This window comes from Eublepharis macularius, chromosome 8, assembly GCF_028583425.1.
Source record: "Eublepharis macularius isolate TG4126 chromosome 8, MPM_Emac_v1.0, whole genome shotgun sequence".
Classification (NCBI taxonomy): Eukaryota; Metazoa; Chordata; class Lepidosauria; order Squamata; family Eublepharidae; genus Eublepharis; species Eublepharis macularius.
Genome location: NC_072797.1, coordinates 73731002 through 73755943, shown reverse-complemented (window position 1 = coordinate 73755943; position 24942 = coordinate 73731002). Strand labels below are relative to the sequence as shown.

General features: G+C 43.0%; 1 protein-coding gene across 1 annotated transcript in view; it reads right to left on the bottom strand.

Moving 5' to 3' along the window:
• Positions 1–12401, bottom strand: part of TNFAIP8 (TNF alpha induced protein 8) — an 85746-nt gene extending 73345 nt beyond the window's left edge. The window contains exon 1 of the mRNA XM_054987476.1: positions 12347–12401. Coding sequence (XP_054843451.1) covers position 12347 — 1 coding nt within the window. The 5' untranslated portion in view covers positions 12348–12401. The remainder of the gene's footprint in view (positions 1–12346) is intronic.
• Between the last annotated feature and the right edge of the window lie 12541 nt (positions 12402–24942).

The following is a 24942-nucleotide window of genomic DNA, read 5'->3' as shown; positions in this document are numbered from 1 at the left end:
TCCACACCCTGGGAAACTCTTACAGGATGACTCAGCTCAACCCCACCCCTCCTGAGTAGATACAAATGACCTACATCTTTTCCACACTGTGACACTGAGAGATCTCTGTCTTTTGGTGCTACACCTCTGAAGATGCCAGCCACAGCTGCTGGCGAAACGTCAGGAACTACAATGCCAAGACCACGGCAATACAGCCCGGAAAACCCACAACAACCATCGTTCTCCGGCCGTGAAAGCCTTCGACAATACAGGAGTCTGCAAGTTTATTGCCATGGTCCACAAATACCAGAGTTTACTAGAGAGTTGATACCTTCAGGAAGCTAAACAGAGCAGTACAAATTATAGAAAAATTCAAAATGAACTGAGATGTGAAAACATAATTCCATGTTACCCATTTAGTTTCTTGGCAGAGATCCACTGCTTTATATAGGACATGTCAAAGCATGCATCTTAAGGAGTGTCTGTTTTTGCCTAAAACAGGTAATTGTAGCACCTTCAAGGAGCAGAGTATACTTTACAGGGAACTGTCCTATCAAGAGGCCTACAGATTTCCTGTTGCTGTTCTTTTCCTCCTCACAGAAGTGCATGTGCAAAATCATTGAAGATTTTTATGTTGGTGTGACACATGGGTTAAGTAAGTTTCATATATGAAACTCAGAATTGTTTTTCTTTTACAACCACTTTTGTTGAAACATTAATTTGGACCCAGTTTGCTTTGATATGCTATCCTTTATGTGCAGACTTTCATACATAATGAATGTAGTAAAATGATATTAATCCTGCTACACATTTTATGTGACTAGTTATGGCAGTTAGCTATGTCAGCTGTACCACTCATCATAGCGTATACTCTACGACACCATACAAGTTAGTTTTCTTAAGTAATATTATTCCTAGAAAACTTTTTGAATTTGCAAGATTAGAATCCTATAGAAACTACTTTCCAGAATCTCCAGCAGTCAGCCAAATGAAAACAGGAGAAGTTACATAGCTAATGTTTTGTCTTAAGAATATTTATCAATATATGCATTTATTTTCTCCTAGATTCCAGATCACCATAGTGACTAGAAATTTCACTGTGATACCTAGTGAGCCTGCCTCCTTTCCATGACACTGAGGTAGGAGGACAATTCACCTTAAAATTGTTGCCTTGCTGGTGTGAGGCCTAGGCACTGCAATCACCAGCAACCATCCTGTCTCTGTCAGCTCCAGTGGGAGGCCTGAATAATTTGCAGGAGAAGCCCTCTTCCAACATGGAATATCAACTGGAGCTGGGTGAGGTGCTGTGAGTGCTACGGCAATGCTTCATTCTCAGCTGGTAGGCAGAAATTTCCTTCGCATGAGGAAAAAAATGAGTTTGGCTCCTAAATGTTTGTGCTGGCTCCTAGATTCAAAGAAAAGTTGTTGCAGCCTATAGTGTTCTCTACTGTAGAAGATCCTTCTTTCTTTCTAATGATGAAGCACAGTTATATTGAGATTGTTCTCCATAATTTAGTTCTTCCTGAAAAGTGTAGTCAATTGTCTTAAAAATAAACCTTAAAATCTCAGTAACTTCTCATTTCTTGATTTGCTTTTGCTACTGTCACAAGATTTTCAGTCTAGACAGTGGCCTTATGTACCAAGCGTCTACACTATTTTACCTTGTAAGCAGATCAGTTAATAGTCTTCACAATATTCTAACCAACAAGTATAGTTACTCCACCAAACTAGTTCCAAAACTTGCTATGCAAACCTACACAGGTAGCTATAAAAGGAAAACCTTATTTGCATTGTCATCTAATCAGCTGTTTATCCTTGGAGAAATACGAAAAACAGATACCAAAAACAAAACGCCTGCCACCTGTTTCTATAATGCAAATTACACTATTACTCCCTTTCTGCATTTAGATGCCATGTCAAATCTAATTCCTTTTGCCTGTAAAAACAAAACATTGGCTTGCAAGCCAACAAACAAAAGTTTACAACAGTGATATTTAGAACTTTAAAATTTCATATACAAGCCAGCAATGATACAAACCAGCAATGATAAAAGAAAATCAAAGCCAACTACAGATTGTTGTACTGGGGTAGGGAAGAAACAATACCCCATCAGACACACTATACACTTCAGACACACTATACACTTCTCTGAACTCCTTCCCCATTGCTGATCAAAGATAAGTACTCTTTAGCAAAATCCCCTACTGCCTGAATTTCAACACAAAACCTAGGTATTCAGTACTCAGATCACTGCTTCCAATGAAAGAAGATGAGAACGGACCTTTGGACACTTACCGTGAAGGGTCCTTCTCCTCTGAGGAAAGGAGGACATCTTGGGTGATTCCCACCATCCAATCAGGGAGGCAGGAACTAACTTTCTTCCTCTTCCTGTCTAGCCTGTGGGACCACCCTCTCTTCAGTTCAGGTGACTCCACAAAGCAGTAACATTGAATTTATCATTCAGCAACTGTTAATACTGAGAGAAAAAACACCTGTTGCATTAACATGTACTGTAAATAAAGCATAACCCGGAGGAGGTATAAGAATGAGGCAGCAGGGTAGAGTAGGACGGAGACCCGGGGAGGGCAAGATGTCCTCCTTTCCTCAGAGGAGAAGGACCCTTCACGGTAAGTGTCCAAAGGTCCGTTCTCCCTCTGAGGCGGAGGACATCTTGGGTGCTCCCAAAGCAGTTTCCAGTTTCTGGGTGGGATGTGGTCTTCGTCCATGATCATGCACTGCAGTACTTTTCCACTACAGTCGGTGTCCGCTGAATCATATAGATTCGATTTGTAGCATCTTAATAAGGTCAAGACTGACAAACTTGCAGCCTTCTTCTACAAAAGTGTTCCTGTGTAACGCTGTACTGGTAGTGACATTCCTCAAAGAGTGAGCTGGTATTTCACAAGGAACCTGTGCGAAAAGAGTTTTTAGGAGTTTCGATAGTGTATGTTTTGCTATTGGCACCTACTGCTGCTGAAGACATTTTTTTCCCCCTAAACTGAGATGAGATATATTTAAAAACAGTAAGACTGACTTTCTAATTTGAATTCGGAGCAGAGGCCTTAATCCTCCTTCTGACATCTAGGTTGTGTCAGAGCCTCTCCCTCGTCTATTTAGGGTACAGGTATAAATATGGTAGCCTTATCTCTTTGCAAACTATGCAGTTTGGAATACGGTTTTGGAAGACAGTACGAGGCATCACCTTACCATTGGGAAAGATACAGAGTTCAGGTCTGACTAAATCTTCTGGCAGACGCGAACATAATAAAGAAGATAGTCTTCATTCTAAGCCTTCTCAGGGGAACGTCCTTGACCGGTTCAAATGGATGTTTGGTCAGGGCTGTGTAAAATGTCTACTGAGTGAGGGCTTCCCAATAAGAGTTGTAAATTCTGAGCATAAACTGTTTTCTGAATGCTAGGAGAGTGCTGGCCACTCTCAGAAATATCCCCATCTTAGGAAGGCGTTCCTTTCTATTTCCACACGGTTAAGCAGAGTAAATCTAAATGAGGGAGCCAAATTGGTCCCTGCTGTAACTTGACCGAAGAGGTCAGTAGGGTGAAAGGTGGAAATATCACCATCTGTTGGAAAGTGGAAAGGCATGGTCTGTTACTGGTAAGGGTAGTAATACATAGAGGAGGCCTAATGGCCACTGCAATGTCAGGGCATCTGCTTGTGAATAGAACAAATCTTGTCATGTACCCTGGTAGTTGATGGCTGTGTTGGGGCGCACACAGGTTCATGAGGTATTGTGAAGTGCAATGTTATGAGATGTTTCTTAAGGGACTATTCCCGTTGTCCCCTCAGCCAGTCTGCCTGGGCATTGGATATGCCTTTGATGTGTACAGTTCTGATTGAAGCTAGGTGACCATCCTCCCAGGTAAGTATCCTTGCTGCCACCTGTGTCACTTCAAGGTCTTGAATCCCCCCTGCTTGTTTATATATATTTTGTCTGCAACCTTGTCCATACAGAGCTCTGAACTGGAACAGGGCCAGACAAATTGCTCCCCTTTCTACGTCATTGATAGGAAAACATGCCTAACCTGATTCTTACACCTGTAAATATTTGTTGTTCTCGAGGGATCATGAATCTTTTGCTTTGCATTGGGTTGGTAACCTTAGCTCAGATGGGTTTTGATCTGAAGTGGTATCTGAATGGGAAGATCTGTCTTCTCCATGATCTGTTGTTAATGAGATCTAAGGAAGGTCTGAAGAGGTCTTGCCTATAGACGACCCCAAAGGTATTGCAATGTAGGTAGCAACTAGCAAACCCATCAGTTTCAGCAGTGTTGTGAGAAGTGATTTTGCACTCTGATGACAGTCTCAGTCAGCAGTTTGGTCTTCCTGACCTTTTCTTTGGTGAGGGATAGAAAAACCCCTTTTGGTGACTGTGATCTAACCCAGGTGTTCAAGCTTGTAGGAACTGAATGGTGAATTGAGTGTTGTGGTGAGATTTTCTCTTGAACCGATCAGGAGATCATCTGGGTACAAGTGAACATGAATACCCCCTGTCTCTGAAACGTATGATGGGTTTTATCATGAATTTTGTAAATACTCTTGGTGTGACAGACAGGCCAAAACAGGATGGCTCAGAACTGCCGATTTTTAATTTAATTTTTTTTTTAAACATAAAATCTTAGATAATTTTGATGGGCTGTCAGAATTGGTACATGGAGGTATGTCTCTGTGAGATCTGTAGATGTCATGTGTTCTTCTGACCGATTAGTCACTGCGACTGAGCACAGAGTCTCCATCCAGAAGTGATATAATTTGATAAACTTGTTCAAAAAACTTGAGGTCTAATAACGCCCTCCAGTCCCTATTCTTTTTAGGGACTGAGAAGAAGATTGAGTAGACCCCTTTCTGGAGGGCAGCTTTCAAATTGTATGGAATAGCCTTGTGAGACTATGTGTAAGGCCTGCCTGCTTGTCAACCTAAGCTTGATGGTAAAGAGTAGTTGGCCTATCACGGAACAGCTAGCAAGTTCTGTCTTAGAGATCTGGGTATTAAGGTTGATCTCTTTCCCCGTGTGGAGAACAGGCTGTTTGATCTTGAGAAAAGGTAAGCATTATCCCCACAATACAGCTGGAGAGCTGGGACTGAGAGGACTGGTTTATCCAAGACCATGTGGCAAGTTCATGGCAGCAGTGAGAATTAAACCTGCAGAGTACTGCATCACTGTTCAGTTATTTAACCGCTATACTACAAGTGTGGTCTTAAAAAGACCCCCTTATTAAAGGGTTGCCTAGATTAACCTCAGGATGGCCATTTGGAATCTTGTCTGGACCTTAGTAGTGTGTGTTATGAATAAAAGGCTGAGGTCCAATGGATCTCCTCTCAGATTGTTTGAGTGTTTTTGGCAACACATTCTTCTGTCCTAGGTCTCAATCTAGATCTTTCCCAGGGTACCCCCAAATAGCTTGTCTCTCTGAAAGAGGTAAGCCAAGATGATATTTTTAGAGTGTAAATCTGCTGGCCATGCTCTTACTCAAGCGTGCCAGCTTGTCACTGCTGTCAAGACCATAATCCTAGAAGAAAAAGGTAAATGTATCCAGGATGATGTCTGTCTTGAAGGTATTGGCCCTTACATTTCTGTTTGCCCCTACAATGGGGGCAGCTATTGTTGTACAGGAGGAGTTGGATCAGTTTCCAGATTCATACTCCTGACACTCTTGAGGCAATAGAGACAATACCTGTAGCCTTAATAGCCATGGTCACGGCCTCGTGAATTCTTGTTAGCATGGCCTCTCTCTTCTTTTCTAAGTGGTCTCTGACTGATCCTTACCCATCTTCTGACCAGAGCCCAGATGACTGAAGAGTAGCCACTGGAGGTTCCATCGCAGGTACCTGCAACAACTCATAGCAAAGAAAGGTAGTAAGTACAGTTTTTTGGGGACCAAGTTTGGGGATTAGTAATTGGCTTATGGTGTAGAACACTCAGCCTTGAACCTTCTCCACAAATATTCTGGAAATGGGAGGACCTTTTCTGAGGAACCTTCACAAGGAAGTGACTCTTTTCCCTGGGCTGGATTTGGTATTCCCAGTCTAAGGGTCCTACTCCCCCAAGGCTAATTTTTACAGCTCTAAGGCTGAGAATGTCTTAGGTGTAAATTCTGGTAGACCTCAGATTCTGACAGCTGGACTGACTGTTCTGGTAGGGATATTTCTTCCTTTTCCACATCTGAAGGAATTCATCCTTCTCCCTGTCATTACAAACTCTATCTGAGGGCGATCCCCCTGCTCCGTGGGGATCCCTGACTGATAAACGTTACAAACTGCCTTATTCTGACTCAGACCATCGGTCAGTGTTATCTCCTCAGACTGGCAGCAGGTCACCAGGGTCTCAGAAAGAGGTTTTTCTCCTCATCTACCTAATCTCTTAAACTGGAGTTAATGGGGAACAAACCTGGATCTTTTGCATACAAAGCAGAAGCTCTTCCACAGAGCTACAGCCTTACTCATGGAGGGAGGAGGAGGTAGACACCATACCACTATTTCCTCTCTCCTGGTTAGTCTTAAGAGTTAAAAGGTTCAAAGACACCGGCAAAATTGCGCCCTTTATACATTACCCATCTGACAGGGAAAGGCAGGGCTAGATCCTGTTGTAAAAGCAGGGCTAAATCCAAAGGGGAAAGGGCTGCTGTAAAATCTCCAGCCAGGAGATTGGCATGGGCACATTCACATGGAACCAGGGCTGAGGAGATTCCTGGAATCTTTATAGGGCCAAGGTGCTTCTGACTAGTAAAGTAACAGGATTTCCTCCCTCACAGTCAGTCTAATTGCTGACAGGGATTCTGGAGGTATAACACGCTCGGGGGAACACTTACGTGGCCTTCCTGGGCTTGTCGGCTGGAGCTCTGGGTGTCTGGATTATGTTTCACCCATGTTTCTCCTGCCAGGAGATTGGCAAGCGCATTGCGTTGTTTCCTGCCAAAATTGAGCTCCAGCAGGTGGCGCTATTCTCAGCTGGCTGGCTGAGGCACGCTGTTTTAACAAGCTCCCTCTGTGGAAGACGGAGCTGTTGAGAGGCCTGCGTCTCTTCCAAGGCCATTTCCTTGCCGGGGGACCCATACAGCCTCAGAGGCATGCTGGTGCCGGCTGGGCCTGTTCCCGCCATCGGTAGGACGGCACTCCGTGGGAACAGCCCATATTCTCCTTGCCAGGGAACCCATACAGCCTCAGAGGCATGCTGGTGCTGTCTGGGCCTGTTCCCGCCACCGGAAGGATGGCTCTCCGTGGGAACAGCCCAAATTCTTCTCCATGAAGCTTTCCTCAGTCCGATGACTCTCTAGAGACCATCTCTTCCTCTTCTTTTCTTTCTTTGGCAAGAGGAGTAAAAGAAGAGGAAATGGGAGGAGAGTAAGGTAATGAAGTAAGTAAGGAGTAAGGTAAAGAATGGTTGAGGAAGACGAAAGATAAATAAGAGATAGAGAGAAAAAGGGCAGCAGAGCTCGTCTGCTGCAGAACTGCTCTCCCTGGAGGCAGGAACAGAACTGAAGAGAGGGTGGTCCCACAGGCTAGACAGGAAGAGGAAGAAAGTTAGTTCCTGCCTCCCTGATTGGATGGTGGGAATCACCCAAGATGTCCTCCGCCTCAGAGGGAGAAAGAATCACTTGCCCAAGGTCTTCCAGTGAGCTTCACGTCCTGATAAGGATATGAATCCAGGACTCCCCAGTTGTAATATGAAATTCTAACCAAGTGATCTTCAATTAGGAGCTCATCAAAATGTTTATTGGCACCCATTTGCAACTTGAGTATTGGGGTGCTGAATTAAGTAAAGAAAGAACAGAGGGATTCAGGTCACTCCTAGTAGTAAACTGAACAGTAGGAAGCATGTTACAACCAAATCCACTTATGCCTCTGGACTTGGTAGTCACTTCCTGTGGAGAGAAAACACTACCTTTCCTTTGGAAACTGAAACAAAATGTTTCTTTCCAAAAACAAAGAACTGTTCGAATTCCCTCAGGGCAGCCATTTTGTAACAGCACCCGGTATGCTTTCTCAAAATTCTTAAAGCTCCCATAAGTTTAACATAGCTGCCTTCCTGCTGTAGCTGCTATATAATATTACACCATATGTTCATACATCCTCTTAAACTACAATGAAATGTTCAACGTTAAAACATATGGTTTAAAGCAGTGACATACACACAGCAGTGACATACACAGTGACATACACTATTGCTTGGTACGGCTTGGAATCTCTAGTCCGACATTGGTTGTGTTGGGCTTGCTGCATCAGCCCATGGTTCTATTGTGTTTGTTGGTTCTGTTTGCATTTGGAGACTTTTGGCAAGTGGTTGCTCTTTTGTATTTGGCTATTGGCTTCTTTGTCCTAGAGGAAGCAAGGGATATTTTTCCCGTATAGGAAACAATGGATACAAGTAAGATGGCTGGGGCATGGACCCCTTTGATACAATTTACTGGAAACTTGGAGGCCTTTGGTGAAAAGCCAGCATTAACTCCCCTGCAATTTTGGTGTCATTTTATTGAAAAACAGTCGCTTCATCCCTCCCAGAAAGAATCCCCAGTAGGGAACTATGGATCTGAAAAATATTGGAATTCAGCAAAAAAACAAAACAAAAACCCTCAAATTTTGAAATGGCATATAGGACCCAAATAATCCAGAATACCAGCAATGATACCCTTCTCTAAACCAAAAGATTCAGGTTTTTTTAGGTGCGAATTTTTATTTACATATTTGTTATTTATAGTCCGCCTTTCTCACTCAGACTCAAAGTGGATTACACAATGACAGTTAGTACAGTCTGTTTCAAAAACATTTCAATAAACAATGCAGGGTGGATAAAAATCAATGATTTTTTTTTAAAAAATCAAAAAAATCAGATTTTTTTTAATTTAAATCGGATTTTTTTTATTTAAATCAGATTTTTTTTATTTAAATCGGATTTTTTTAAATAAAATGCTTTTTGAGGAAAATATATTACCATCCAAAGGTTATTCCATCATGAAATAAAGATTAGTTTTTAATTATGTAGAATAAGGCTGTATATGTTTAATTTTTTTGGTAAATAAATTCCATTAATCCATTCACAATGTCATGCTCTTCCAGAGGTTTTTGTAAGATTATTGGGCAGTTTCTCTGCCTACAAGATATTATCACAGATGCTTGGTTTTGCAGTTCTCAAAACTGAATTTGTGTCAGCTCAGCAGAGATCACATGCCTCTTCTTCACAGCAAAAATGTTATAACATGAACAGAGTTGAGAAAAAGACCTTAATCCTATTGTTCTACAAAAGTATGAAGACAGAATCAACCCCTTCAGTGCTAAGTTTCAAGAAGTTCAGCGAATAGAAACAATATTTTTCTGATTGTTTGGAGTGGAATAGATCTGCACAAGAAGAAACTAAGTGTGAGGAGGAAGGGGCAAGCAGTACAAAATGAAAGTGAAACTTTTTGAGCACAATACTGCACAAGTCTTTGGATCTTTTGTGTGTATGACCTGAGGTTTATCACATTCTTTCCTTGGAGGAAAAAACCTATAATGGCAGCAGGCCGTAAAAGAGACCCAGTTTGGGAATACTTTAATGAAGTTCCTTTACCTATCGGTAAGGCAGGCATCTACTTGCATATTAAAGTTATACCAGCAAGAATTAGTCTTTATGTAGAAAACTATGATTTAAATCAAGCCTTACTGACTAGTGATTTAAATCGTGATTTAAATCAGTTTGATTTAAATCAAATCCACCCTGAAACAATGTATATAAATATACAATGTATATAAATATAAATGCAAATTTGCAAAGCTTTAAAACTAGCAAAAATCTAACAGAGTTAAAGAAATGCTAAACAGAGCAAAAGCAATCCTAAGACTAACATATTAAACATATAAATTATCCTGAAGTCTCATACTTAAAGCAACAGACAATACATAGAAGTCCAGAGTTCCTATACTGTTACTGATGCATCTGAGACCACTTCCTTACAGAACAGCCCTCCTGAGTAAAAAAAGCCCCACTTGAATCATTCAGATTTACATTGTGGAAAGTCAGGAGAGTAGGAGCTTTCCTGACCTCTTCAGGTAGGCCATTCCATAGAGTATGCACATGAACGGGCAGCTGCTGATTTTGCCCATGTAGAAGGTGGCACCTGCAGAAAGCCCCGTTCAGATGAGCAAAGCTGCCATGGTGGAATATAGGGAATATAGGTGGTCCCATAGGCTGGACTAAGGCCATGAAGAGCTTTGTATGGGATAGTCAATTAAGCCCAGTAGCTGATAGGCAGCCAGTGGAGTGGCTACAGAATGGGAGTAATATTCATGCTTCTAGCTCCCAATAATAAATGACCACCTAGTAGGCAACAAGCACCTTTTTTGGCTGCTTTTTAGAGGACCTACTGATAGCGGACATGTAGACACCAAGTTACTGTGCCCTCTTCCTTGCTTAGAGTCCTTGAATACAGGGAATAGTTATGATTTTGGAAACAGGCTGATGTAGTGTGTTTCATTTTTGTTTAATCCAAGCTGGAGCAGGAATTTGATACAGGATGTCAGGAAAGACAGCTCAGCACCAGAACATACATAATGGGACACTCTGATGCACTGCAAGGATCACAATACATGTCCTATGTTTCATGCACTATGCCTACCCCACTGTAAAATATATGCATGAAATAGATCAATCAAACACATATTTGGTTTGTTTACTAAACAAATGTTTGCTGTAAGTGACCGGGGGGGGGGGGGAGAAAATGACTAGTTATTCCTGTTGACTTATAAATCAAGTCTTATTTTAACATGGTGAACATTGGACGGACAAACCTACTAAGCATACACTGGCTGCAGTCCTAAGAACATTTTCCTAGGAGTAAGTCCCACAGTCAGTTTGGTGTAGTGATTAGGAGCAGGGGGACTCTAATCTGGAGAACCAGGTTTGATTCCCCACTCCTCCAGCTGGGTGACCTTGGGACAGTCACAGCTCTTCCAGAGCTCTCCCAGCCTCACCCACCTCACAGGGTGATTGTTGGGGGGATAATAATAACAGACTTTGTAAACCACTCTGAGTGGGTGTTAAGTTGTGCTGCATATATAAATCGAATGTTGTTGTTATTATTATTATAAAACAGAACTTCAGAATAGACTGCTTAGACTTGCTCTGTCGCCTATCCCAAAACAACTACAAAGTCTATGAGTTTTAATGATTAAGTATTACAAAAGAACTTCAGTGAGATATATTGCATTTTCAAAATAGCTAACAATGTTCTATGCGATATTGGTATAACAGAAACCATATTTTTCTCATTCAACCTCAGAAACAGCTCATGAAATCTTCACCATGATTACCTCATCATATTCCCAATTTCAAAGTCAATTGAATGATAGATACACTGTTATTGTTAAGTACTATCAAGAGTCACCAAACATCACAACTATGTTTTATCCTATGTACTTAAATAGCAGCAATTCACTTGGAATCCTCACTCCTCTCAGGAAATTCATTAATAATTCACTGATTTTTTGTCCAACTCCCAGAACTGGTGGGTACCATTTCCTGCTTTTAGCTCAACTATATTGTTTATATTTTTAACAACTTAAAGCAATACCCTTTTGGGACAACAAAATCAACTCACATATCATTGGGGGCATTGTAAAGAAAAACAAATATTTACTTAAATCTTACTGATTTTAGACCAATACAATATTCATATATGTACTACAGTTTAAGTTTATCGTTAACCAAGACATTTTTGCAAGAAGCGCCAGGATCAACCCTGGCATGACTTGCCTGGGAGTGTCACATTTGCCTCTGGCACCCCCTCGGACACCTCCCATCACAAACGAGACCGCTACATACCCTTGAAGGTAGTTTCAGGTGGGTAGCCCTGTTGGTCTGCACTAGAAGAGCAAGATTCGACCCACGAGATTTCCTGGGTATCCGAAGAAGGGAGTTCTGACTCTTGAAAGTTCACACCCTAGAAATCTCGTTGTCCACTAGACCCGATTGCCCTTACCCTTCAAGGGATTTGCCAACCCCAGCAAGGTGCAGCCATGACTTCCTCGCGCGCCCTCGATGGCTGGCGGCGAACGGAACCCCTCCCCATTGTGTGGCGTGCGCCCCCCCCCAACACTTGGTTCGCCGGAGGAGAAGCAGCCAGCTCTAGAGGGGTACAAAACCGAAGTTCGAGCCCTAAATCACGCGGAGAAGGAAGCAACGCCGCTGAAGTGGAAGACATCCAGTCGCTCCCCCTCACACTCAGAAGAAAGGGGGCTCCCCGGGCAGACGCTTGCCCCGCGCGCCCCATGTCCCCTTCTATCATTAGACAAACATAACGCATTCCTACTCCTTCCCCCCGCCCCCGTGGGCCAGCCGCACAGGGCCTCCTTTCCCCACCTCACGGCGCCGTCACTCACTCTGTATCCCGCAGAAGGAAAAATGCGTGAGGGAGCCCAGCAGCACCTTGCCAACTTCTCGTCGGTACACTCTGAAGGCGCGCGGAAAGCTTGGAAGCGCAAGCGAAGCGAGGTAGGCGGAGCCAGGAGCGCTTGACTTTGGACCAATCACAGGGAGTCAGAGGAGGATGGGGGTCGAGACTCGGAGCAAAGGGAAAGTTGCTGCAAGTTTAAAAGGTGCGCTGGGTGAGTTGTGCGTGGGTAGCAGGGAAGGTCGGAGAGCCTGTTGCCATCGCTAGGATGGCGCTTTTTTCCTCTGGAAAGAGCGGAGAGCGCGAAGTCCAAAGGAGCGGGCCTGCCGCAGCCCAAAACGAGTCGTCTTGGGACGCCAGCGTTTTTTGGCCTCAGTTTCCGCAGACCAGAGGCCACTTCACGAGTCTAGCTTACGGAAATTTGGGAGAGAATAAAGATTGGCCAGTCATTCCGGTGCTGGGTATCCATTTGCTAAATAAAATTAGCTAATCACGCTTTCCAAGTGAAATAATGGAAATTCTCACATTTAGAAGTTTAATGTCTTGAAATCCGTCTGTCTTGTTTCTTTTAGGCATTTGCTCATTCCTGAGAGTCTCAGCTTCCCTTATTATATTTTATTTTTGAGGCCTTCCTTCCCTCCCTTTTAGCTTAATTACATCAACTATTTAGGGAAACCTAAGAGTTGCTTATTCCTTTAAAGATTCTGACAGCCCTTATGTTGAATAATAGCCATCTTTCTGACCAATGTAGGGAGCAGAGAGAAATCTTTCCTGTTCTTTGGGAAAGGCATACTGAAAACTCATGCAGAGCTTTACATATTCTTGGAAATCATGTGCGCATCTGGACATTACTTTCCATGTTAGAAGATACACTGGGCTATTCCTCCCTCATATTGTTATGTGTACACACACATTGAGCACAAACAAGGACCTGGAGAGAGAATAGGAGTGACAAAGAAAGTGGAGGATTGTATTATGCATCCTTGTATTAATCTGTATAGGGAAGCAGTCTGGCATAGTTTCCAAGCAGTAGTTTTAGACTTGTACTAGCCTGGAGGGTTTAGAGGTTCCTGGGAGAATGCTAGAAAAAGACTATAGAACTATACGAAGACTTCAGACCCACCAGGAAAAAAGGCCAGGGTTGAGAAGAAAAGTGGTGGTAGTAGAACTGAGCAAAAGGCATTGAGTGCAGTTAAAAATGAGCAGTAGGAAGAAAGCTGAGAAGCTCTTGTAGCCATGTGAAGTCCTTTTTCTTAGGAAAAACCAAGAGAACAGAGTACTGTGTCCATTGGTGCCTTGATTGAATCAAAAGACTTAAAATAAGTCAGTATTGCCCAATTTTAAGAACCACCCTGATGGATCAGAGACCACCAGTGCTCCTTTTAGTCCAGTATTGTTTCATATAACAGCCAACCAGTTGCAGGAAAACAATATAGAGACCAAGGCTTTCCCCTGATGCTTCCTCCTAGTACTGGCTTTCAGAGGTTTATTGCCTTTGAATATGGAGGTTCAATTTACTCACCATGGATAGTAACTATTGATGGACCTCTCCTGCAGGAATCTGTTTAACTCCTTTTTAAAGACATTTACACTTGTAGCTAACTTTAAAAAAAAAAATTATTGGTGAGTACATCATTAATACATACAGTCCCCCTCCTACTGAATTTATTTCAACCCCCACCCTTTCCCTCCCCCCTCCTTATAGACTTCCAGCAGCTTTCCAACCCTTAACCTATCTTATTACTTAACTTATTTTCTACTATATTCTTCTAAAACATACATATATTGTATCTCTTAATCTAAGCCTATTCATATTCTTTTATATATACTATATCGTCTCCACGAATATATCCATTGTCTACATCATTAATTGAACTATGTATTTTTAATATAGTCAAACTAATAATATTACTAGCTTAGGTTGATTAATAGCCAAATTTTCCCATTAATGGTAAAGTTACTTCTCTCTTCTATTTCTAAAATCACAAATTAACAGTTCTCAAACTGCCACAATCCTCCTTTCACATCCCATTTTTTTTCTAAATATTGTTTCAATTTTCCCCAGTCTGCAATATATCCTCCTGGATCGAGATCTTTCAGTTTTCTTGTCATTTTGTCCGTTTCTGCCATGTACAGCAATTTATATATCCAATCTTCTATAGTTGGTACTTCTTGCACTTTCCATTTCTGCGCATATAAAAGTCTCGCCACTGTAGTCATATAAAACAACAGTATTCTATACTGCTTTGGAACATCTTCCATTCCCAAGTTCAGCAGCAACAATTCTGGGTCCTTATTTATTTGGGTTTGCAAAACCTCATTAATTACTTTAGTTATATCTCCCCAGTATTGCTTAGCTACCTCACAAGTCCACCACATATGATATAATGATCCTTCATGCTTCTTACATTTCCAGCATTTATCTGACATATTAGTATTTCCTAGTGCAATTTTCTTTGGTGTTAGATACCACCTATACATTATTTTATAGACATTCTCTTTAATATTGGTACAAGTTGAAATCTTCAACGTATTTTTCCATAAATGCTCCCAAGATTCCATTGTTATTTCTTTATGAAAATTTATTGCCCATTTCACCATCTGGACTTTAACTATCTCATCTTCCGAGTACCATTTTAAAAGTATTTTATAAATTTTTGAAATTTCTTTTTTTCCTTCTTGAAGAATCACTTCTTCTAATTCCGAATTTTCCAATCTTATTCCACCCTTTGAACAGTCCGAGTTATAAAGATCTCTTATTTGCCGGTATTGGAACCATCCATAGTGAGAAGATAACTCTTCTTCCGTTTTAATTTTTGACATTTTATGTTCCATCGACATTATCTCTTTATAGGTTAGACATTGTTGTTCATTATAAACCGCCCTCAGATCTATTACTTCATATGGTACTACCCATGAGGGAATACCACCTTCCATATAGTTCTTATATTTCTTCCAGATTGTGAAAAGGCTTTTTCTAATGTAGTGATGCAAAAACATAGTCTGCTTTAACTTTATCATACCACAAATAGGCATGCCATCCAAACAGTTTTTTATATCCTTCCAAAGCCAGCAGTTTACGGTCTTTTAACGTTATCCAATCTTTTAACCAAACCAAACAGATTGCTTCATAATATAATCTTAAATTTGGCAATTGCAGGCCGCCTCTTTCTTTCGAATCTTGTAACACCTTCATTTTCACACGAGGTTTCTTGCCTGCCCACACAAAGTCCGAAATTTTTCTTTGCCATTTATCAAATTGTTTGTAGTCCTGAATGATTGGAATTGTTTGCAATAAAAACATCACACGTGGTAGCACATTCATCTTCACTGCTGCTATTCTTCCCAACCATGACAAATTTAATTTATTCCATTTTATCAGATCTCTTTCTATTTGTATCCACAATTTCTCATAATTATTTTTAAATAAATCTATATTTTTCGCAATCAGCTCAATTCCTAAATACTTTACTTTGTTAGCTACTTCACAGTCTGTAATCTCCATCAATTCTTGCTGTTTTTGCTTTGTCATATTCTTACAAAATATCTTCGACTTCTTTTTATTCACATAAAATCCAGCCAAATCTCCAAATTCCTTTATTTTGTCCAGTATTTTTGGCATACTGTATATTGGATCCTCCACTATTAACATTACATCATCCGCAAATGCTCTGACTTTGTAGGAGAATTCCTTTATTTTTATGCCTCGAATTGTTTCGTCCTCTTGTATTTGAATTAACAACATTTCCAAAATCAGAATAAACAACAATGGAGACAATGGGCAACCCTGTCTCGTACCTTTAGTTATTTTCAATTTTTTAGTCGAATCGTCATTGACTACAATCGCTGCACACTGGTCTTTATAGATTCCTTTAACTGCTTGTATGAACTTATCTCCCATTTGCAACTTTTCCATAGTGGCAAACATAAAATCCCAATTCAGATTATCAAATGCTTTTTCAGCGTCCACGAAAAAGAAACCAACTTCCGTGTCACAATGCTTATCGTAATATTCAATAGCATTTATCACTGTCCTTAAATTATCCTTAATTTGTCTATTAGGTAGAAATACAGCCTGTTCCTCTGCAATAAATTCCAACAGCCATCCCTTTAGCCTCTCCGCCAAAATTTTCGCAAATATCTTGTAGTCATTGTTCAATAACGAAATTGGGCGGTAATTTTTAACATTGGTCAAATCTTATCCATCTTTCGGGATCAGCGATATATTGGCTTCGTTCCACGAATCAGGGATCTTTTGGCCCTGCAAAATTCCATTCATTACCTCTCTCAGGAAAGGTACCAATTCATTAACCATCGTTTTGTAGAACTTAGCTGTTTTTCCATCCAGACCTGGTGCTTTCCCTAATTTAGTTGATTGTATGGCTTCTTTTATTTCCTTTTCTGTCACTTCCCTGTTTAGCTTTTCTTTCCATTCCTCTGAAATTATTGGAAGCTTTATTTTCTCCAGGTATTCCACTATTGAGTCTCTCTTCACCTCTTTTCTTTGGTACAATTTTGCATAAAATTTTAAAAAGGCTTTACTAATAGCTGATTGGTCCAGCCATGTTTTATCATCTTCTTGAATCATAGTTATAGTTCTCTTCTCCTTTCTCTTCTTTAATTGCCACGCTAAATATTTCCCAGGTTTATTTGCACCTTCAAACGACTTCTGATTCATTTTTTTCAAATTCCACTCCAATTCTTTATTGTTCATTGCCATCAACTGTTCCTGCAGAATTTTTATGTCCTGATAAATTTTCTTCTTCCCTGGTCTTCTCTTAAGTTGTATCTCTTTGGCTTTAATTTTCTCCATAATTTCATGTCTCTTTTCTTCCTTTCTCCTTCTATCCCTTGCATTCAAGTCCATTAATATTCCTCTTGTCACAGCTTTATAGGTGTCCCATACCTTGTAGGTTGGTACATCCTTATTCATATTATATTGTATAAAAAATTTGGTCTCCCTCCGTAGCAACGCAATATTTTCTTCTGTCTGCAGCAAATCCTCATTTATCCTCCATCCTCTTCTTTTGGTATTTTCCCCAAATCTCCACATAATCGGGTTATGATCTGAGCCTACCCTAGGTACTATCTCCACATCTTTAGTCCATACCGCCAATTCTTTGGAGGCCCAGATCATGTCAATTCTTGATAGTGTGAAATGTCTTGCTGAATAAAATGTATATTGTCTATTTTTAGGGTTTTGTCTCCTCCATACATCTTCCAGACTTACTTGTTCTTTGATCGCAAAAAAAGATTTTGGCAAAAGTCCTCTTTTTTATGTGCACTTTTAGATTTCTTGTCTTCTTCCAAGTGTGTAACTCCATTGAAGTCGCCTGCCAGGATTATTTGATCATAGGTCAGTTCATCTAACTGTTTCTGTAAATCCTTGAAAAAAATTTCTTTCGCACCATTAGGCGCATAAATTCCAATCACCAAAGTCTTCTTTGAGTTCCAAATCATTTCCACTGCTATATATCTGGCTTCTGTATCACATAAAACTAATTTGGGCTGCAGCTCTTCCTTTATGTACAATACAACTCCTCTCTTCTTTTTGGAAGCCGCTGCAAATTCATTTCCAAGTTTTGCAGGTTTTAAATATTTTACATCCTGCTTTTTGATATGTGTCTCTTGCAAACACACTATGTTACATTTTTGTTTTAAAAGCCAGTGGAATATGATCTTACGTTTAGAAGGTGAATTTAGTCCGTTTACATTCCAAGATATAATTTTACACTCCATGATCAAATTTTAGCTCTCTTTGGTAAGACTTTTTCATTGTCTTTAATAAACATTTCCATCTCCTGACCAGATCTGATATTCCTCCAAACTCCACCAAATTTGAAAGCCAGCCCATCAGGTATTTCCCATCTGTATCTAATTTTCAAATCTTTTAACATCTGGACCAGCTCTCTATACTTTTCCCTCTCCAACAACACCGATCTGGGCAGCTCTTTCATGATTCTCACCGCTTTCTTGTCGACTTCTAATGGATCCTGGAATTGTTTACTCACAATTGACTCTCTGATGCTTCTAGTTGTAAATTGCATGATCATATCTCTTGGTAGCTTCTTTTGAGCTGCAAATTTTGAATTAATCCTGTATGCCACATCCAGAAGAGCTGCTATTTCCACTTCCTCTTTGCCCAGGTAACCTGACAGAATTTCTGTAATATGCTCTTGGGTTGATTTTTCCAAAACTTCCAGGATCCCACGAAATCTAAGTTGTTTTTCCATTTGTTTACATTCAGCTGTGGCCATTCTTCCCTTCAGTCCTCTCATCTCCGTTCTATGCACATCCGCCAAGGTGTCAGCCGCGTTTTCTACTGCGTTAACTCTCTGCTGTGTGACTTGTAAGTCTTTTTGGACTTGATCCATATTCTTGGATAGTTCTACCATCTCCGATTTAAATGCCTCTTTAAAGTCCTTCAAATTTTTCGCCATCTCTTGCATCATATCTTTAAGCTCTTTATTTCCTTCCATAACTTTTTTCTCCATCTCTTTATTTCCCTCTGTAACTTTTTAATCTAAATTTTCCAGCGCAGTCTGCCAGTCCTTTTTCGACATCGTGGGGCTAACTTTACTTTGCTCCCATGAGTCCACTCTTTTCCTTAACTCTGTGGCGCAAATTTATTCTTTTATTTTTAAAAGTCCGAATTTAAATTGTTTTTCCAAAAGTTAGAGTTTACGAAATCCAAAATGCCGGGCGTCTTTTCTCTATGATCTTATTTGAGGCAGCCGCCCTTACCCTTATCCAACATGTCCTACTTCCGTTTTCCTTGAAGTCAAAACTCTGCCCTTCTTCAAAATGGCAATATTCCACTTCCGTTGGTTACAAGCCGCTTCTCGCCCGTCTCTTTATGGTTGTGATGCACTTCCTGTTCCTCTCCGTTGCAAAGCAGCTCTCACGATACTGAAACTTTCTCACAGTCCACTATCTCCTCCAAGCCGCAGGTATGTAAACAATATTAATTTTTACGCTCTAACTTCTCTTTAAAAAGTCACTTCTTAGCAATTTGTATGCCGGAACTTTCTCAGTTATATATTAAGTCTATCGCAGTTGCCTAATTCTCTTTATCACTTTATTTCTTATTGTAATCTGTCCCGTACTGAGAGATCACAATCTTTACCTTCTTAAACATTTCTCTTGGGTTGTAGTCACTGCTTCAATTATCCAATCGATTCAAAGTACTTCTTTGTGTTGCTGAAGCTTGGGCATGAGGGTCTTATGTCAGAAATTGACTCCTGAGCCGCTGCAGTGATCTTGGCTGTCTGTCTATGAGTGGGACCTCAAGGGTGGATGGGGGATCGTTGCATAGACCCCCCCCTCACACCCGAGATCAACACACTCTCGAGATCTTGAGCGTACTTGCTTGTTCTCCGCCTGAGAACAGGGGGCTATGGGCAATTTGCACCCCTCCAGCCCCTACAAACAGCGGCACGGACAGCTCAGCTCCCTGAACTGCGTTAGACCTTCATAGATCCCAAACTGGAAGTCTACTTGTAGCTAACTTATTGTTACCTAATTGTGGTGCAGCAGATGTCACAATTTAATTACTTAAGTATTTCCTTTTGTCTGACTTATACCTACTGCCCATCAAGTTCATTGGGTGATCCCAAGTTCTAGTATTACAGGTGAGGGAGAAAAATCTATCCCTCTTCTCCACTCTGTGTCTAATTTTATAAACCTCATCCCCCTACCCCGTCTTTCTTCTAAAGGGTCTCAAACTTTTCGGCCTTTTCTCCTAGGAACAGTGTTTCAACTCCCTTAATCATCTTGGATGCCCTTTTCTGTACTTCTTTCAGCTCTGCAATATCCTTTCAACATACAATAGTCATACGGTACACAATATTCCAAATGCAGGCACACTATTGTTCTGTACAAGGGCCTTAAAATATTGGCTATTTTATTCTCAACCCCTTTCCTAGTAATCTCCAGTATGGAGTTTGCCATTGTCAAGCTGCGCACTTCACTTTCACAGCTATCCTCAAGCTCTTTCAATCCTGAGCCCTTTCCGCACTGCACTTTTAAGTTGGTGCCTCTGTGTATTCTTGCCAATCAGTGCTGAATCAGTTTGGGCTCCTGGCATCCTGCACTACATGACCTCAAGGTGACTTGGTGTCTGCTGACGAGTTGAGATGTGTTTGAAACTGCCATTTGTGGGGGATGGAGCTGACATCACTTTAAAAAAAAATTGTGCATGCATCATAACATTGCAATGTTGGAGCCCATTCCCACCCCCTCCCCGCATCCCTGTTTTTGCTGATTGGGCTGTCCTGTGCCCACTGGAGAGGCAATTGGTGGCAGCGTTCTAGAGGAACACATACTTTTTGTACTTGTTCCACTCCCATTGTCTGGGGTCTACAGCCCAGCCCCTCGACTTACCTGGAGAAAAGGACAAGAGACCCCCCAGGAGACAACTGCCCAGCTGCCTCAACAGACAGTTGTCCAGGGTGGACCAGTCACATCACACCAGCAGTAGAGTCAGGGGGCCCAAAGGCTTCAGAGAAGGCAACACAGCCTGCAGCAAGTGTAGGAGGGGAAGAGCCAGAGGGGGAAGCCAGTCAGGGAAGGACAGCCACACCCAGCATCAATGGAAGGCAGCCCAGATGCTGGCACCTCAGGAGCAAGGCCAGGGAAGCGCAGCCACGCCCAGCATCAATGGACAGGCAGCCCAGATGCTGGCACCTCAGGAGCAAGGCCAGGGAAGCGCAGCCACACCCGCCCCAGTAGACAGGCAGCTCAGATGCCAGCTAGGGTGGCACCTCATGAGCAAAGGCAGAGACGGCCCAGGCGTATCATCTGGAAAAGCCCTGCCAGCCTGGTCCTGCAGGAAACACTGAAGGAGAAGGTGGGAGGAAGGAAAGGAAGCACACCTGGAGGAAGCCTCAGCTGGGACACGTTTGCGTTCAGCCCCACCCTGCTAGAGAGGCAAGGAAGGCCAGGGGGAATTAGTGAAGGGCAGGAACACTTAAGAGCACACACAGCTGTTCAGCATCAGGAGAGGGAAGGAGCTTGGTGTGCTGGAATGCCGGCAGGGAGTCTGCCAAGAGCCTCTCTGAACGTCTGGAGTTCAACCAAGTTGACGGGGGAGCAGGTAGGAAGCATAGTCCAAGGAGCCGAATGCAAGGGTCAGAGCAGAACTGAGTTGCAGTAAACCGGGCGGGTCTGTGCACAGGTGCTTCTGCAATGAGGGACAGGGCGTCCTGGCTTAAGAGCTCTCACCTGCAGGGCAGTGCTGCACCCTATTACAACTCAAGGTTGTTACGTCGTTGTTTGAGTACCTGAAGCCTTGCACTTCGCCTCCTTTCCTGTGCAGCAAGACGCTGTCTCCCTCTGCGCTGCCTATCAGGTTCAGGGGAGCTGGGTGGAGATTCTGCCCTGGACTCAGGAGCAGGTGCAGGTAAGGGAACAGCCTCTGTCCTTGAGTCTGCCCTGGATTCCTCAAACAGCTCTGGCAAGGGTTCCTGCTGCTCCATTCCCTTCTGGTCTTCCAAGCAGCTGCCTCTGGAGGGGCTTGGAATATTACCACTCCTGTCATCCTCCCCGAGGTCTTCATCCTCTGAGGACTCAGAGGCCACAACACTTGGAAAGAAGGGTGGAGGCAGCTAAAGGAAACCCTATAAAAGCTGACTCAGGAGAGTGCGCTTGGTGGGTTGTGTAGGAGTGATGGAGTGGAGTTGGAGTGCAGTGTGGGAGGAGGCGAGTTGATGAAGGAGGAGATGGTGGAGATCAAGGGGGATGACTGGAGCAGGTTGAGCAGGCCAGTGAGTGGACTGAGAGGGAGTCTGGGTGAGGTATACCGCCTCTCCTTCCACAGAGCAGGTTCCTGCAGTATCCCTGCCACCCCGTTGATGTCAGGGCTGGGCATGCTGGTGCCCCGTCCAGTGGCCTACGCGGCAAGCCCTGACACCTATTTATTATTTTTTTTTAAAGCCAAGAAAGAGTTGTAAGGGTGCCACTTCATTTGCTTCCTTCCTCCTGGCTTTAAAAGCCAGGAAAGGGTTAAAAGGCTTATGTTTCGTCCGCTTACTCCCTCCTCCTTTAAAAAGCCAGTAAAGAGTTAAAAGCCTGTGCTGCTTTCTCCCTCCTGGCTATAAACACTCTCATTTTTTTTTAAGCCAGGGAAGAGTGCTTCCCTACTGCTTGTTTCTCAAACAGCTATGCAAAAAGCTCCCTCCCTCCTGGGCCATTCTCCAGTGGTCCGGAGTGGGGCAGTCAAAACCTCTGGGTAGCTCCTCCTCCGTCTCTTACGCAGGGTCGGACGAATCTTGCAATCCTCGGGGGAGGGGCTCCCAGGCTGCTCCAGTTTTTTCCAGCCCTGCTCTGCAGGTGGACGTGGAATTCTTCGCTCCGTGGGAGCAGCGATCCTTCAAAAGAGAGAGAGAGAGAGAGAGAGAGAGATGTGAGCTCACCGGGGAAAGGAAGGACGCGTTCCTCCAACCCCTCCCTCCCCCCTCCTCCATTCCGAGCACCAGGATTTGGGCGGCTCAAACGCCGCGGAGGTGAGCAGCAGAGCCGACGATCCTAGTTAGCTAGGACCCAGCTTCTGCAGAGGCACGAGACATCAAAGCGGCTGAGGACGCTGCAAAAGCCGCGGGAAAGGGAAGAAGCCTGGAGGGGTTTCCGAGCGGCGGAGGCCTCATAGATCATGTCGGAAACGTGAGTAAATTCAATGGACCCCATGGAGAGGCCTCGGAACCTCAAGGAAGCAGCCGGGGGGAGGGGGAATCTTCCCTTAGGCCTTTTCAAGGGCTTGGGAACAGAGACGGCCTTAAGACCATGAAGTGGCAGCAAACAGCCTGAAGGTTTTCTTTTTCCCGAGTGCCCTCTTTCTTTAGGGCCAGTTAGGGGAATGTTTCATTAATCTGAGAGCCCTGACCCCAATGGTTCAAGCAGCTTATCTGGTCAGATTTTGGAAGCTAAGTAGGGTCAATGCTTCCTTATTTGAGACTCTTGATCCTTGCAGATCCACGGGGGTATAGGGGTACCTAGGCTCAGGCTGCACAGTAATGCTTGCCCATGCTTATCTTCACTTTAGGCAGGAAAATTTTGGCGGGAATGATGTAACAGGCCGGTGCAGCAGAACAGAAAGTGGCTGAGTCTGCTTTCAGTAGCATGGAGTCCCCAAAGTTGCCGAGAGAAATACACCCCTCTCAAGGGGAAAGTCTGGGAAGTAGTGACCCTGACCTGGCAGGTCCAGAAGCAAAGGCAAACATTCTAGCCTGGCTGCAAGCAGAAATTAAAAAAGGAATAGATGATGCAGTAAAAAATTTGAAAGGGCACCCAGCCTCCCATAAGAAAGACAAGCAACAACCAAGTACCTCCAAATTAAAGCCAAAAAGAGGAAAGTGAGGGAGTGGGTAGATGAAGACTCCAGTGACTCAGATGATTCCCTAGAAGGTTCAGAAACATCCCATAGGTCATCAGGGAGTGATGAAGGGGAATTATCTGAGGAGGAAGAGGTGGATACTAGCCAAATGCAATGTAGGCTTTTCCCACCTGAAATGTATTCTAAGCTACTTACAAAAGTATTGAGAGCTCTGGAGATATCACAATCTGTTGCAGGTAAAGAGGAGATGGAATCCTCCTACCCCCAAGGTCTTGAGAGAGCACTACCTAAAATGGGGCCCAAGCATTCAGGCGTGCCCTTGCCAGCCATTTTCCACGACGTTCTAAAAATGGAATGGGATAATCCAGCAAAACCTAAGCTGTATCAATCTATATTTCACAAATTCTATTCTTTGAGTCCGGATGACGCCAGAAAGATCAAGCTGCCGATTGTGGATGATCCTGTTACTAGCCTGGCAACAACTTCGGTCCTACCTATGGATGCAGAGGGCATGCCTAAGGACCCTCAGACAAAAAGATTGAACAGGCCTTACGCAGGGACTTTGAGGCATCCGCAGCATCCCTGAAGTCCTCAGCAACTGGGTCTTTGTTTGCCAGAGCAGCCTATACCTGGGCCTCAGATCGGGCAGCAGCAGGCAGAGGAGTCCCCAAGGAAATCAAAAACGAGGTGAAGAAAATAGCCCTAGCAGCAGCCTTTGCAGCAGACGCCACCCTGGATTCATTCCAAATGTCTTCCAGGGCCATGGGCTTTAACGTTGCAGCCCGAAGGAATATGTGGTTGAGAAACTGGGACGTGGATCAACAAGCCCGTAGCAGGGTGGCAGCGATCCCATACTCGGGTTCCAAACTCTTCAGAGAGGCTTTGGACAAATATTTGGTGGAAAACGCAGAGAAGAAAAAAGTGCTACCATCAAAGAAAAGGGACACGAGGTACAAAGGAAGACACTCCTTTCGAGACTTCAGAAGGCCAGCCAGCCAGAGCACTGACAGACCATTCAAGAGCAGGTGGCAAATCAAGTCGAGATCCGATGCCAGACCCTTTGCCTTCAGAAAGACAGCCATCCAATCCAAAGGACAGAAGAAGAACAACCAAGCATGACTATCCGTGTCACGGGAAGGCAGGGCAAATTGGGGGTCACCTTCAGGTTTTTGCGCCCCAGTGGAGACAAACTGTATCAGACAGATGGGTACTGGAAACAGTATCCAAGGGCTATTCCTTGGAATTCGAGAGGGTAC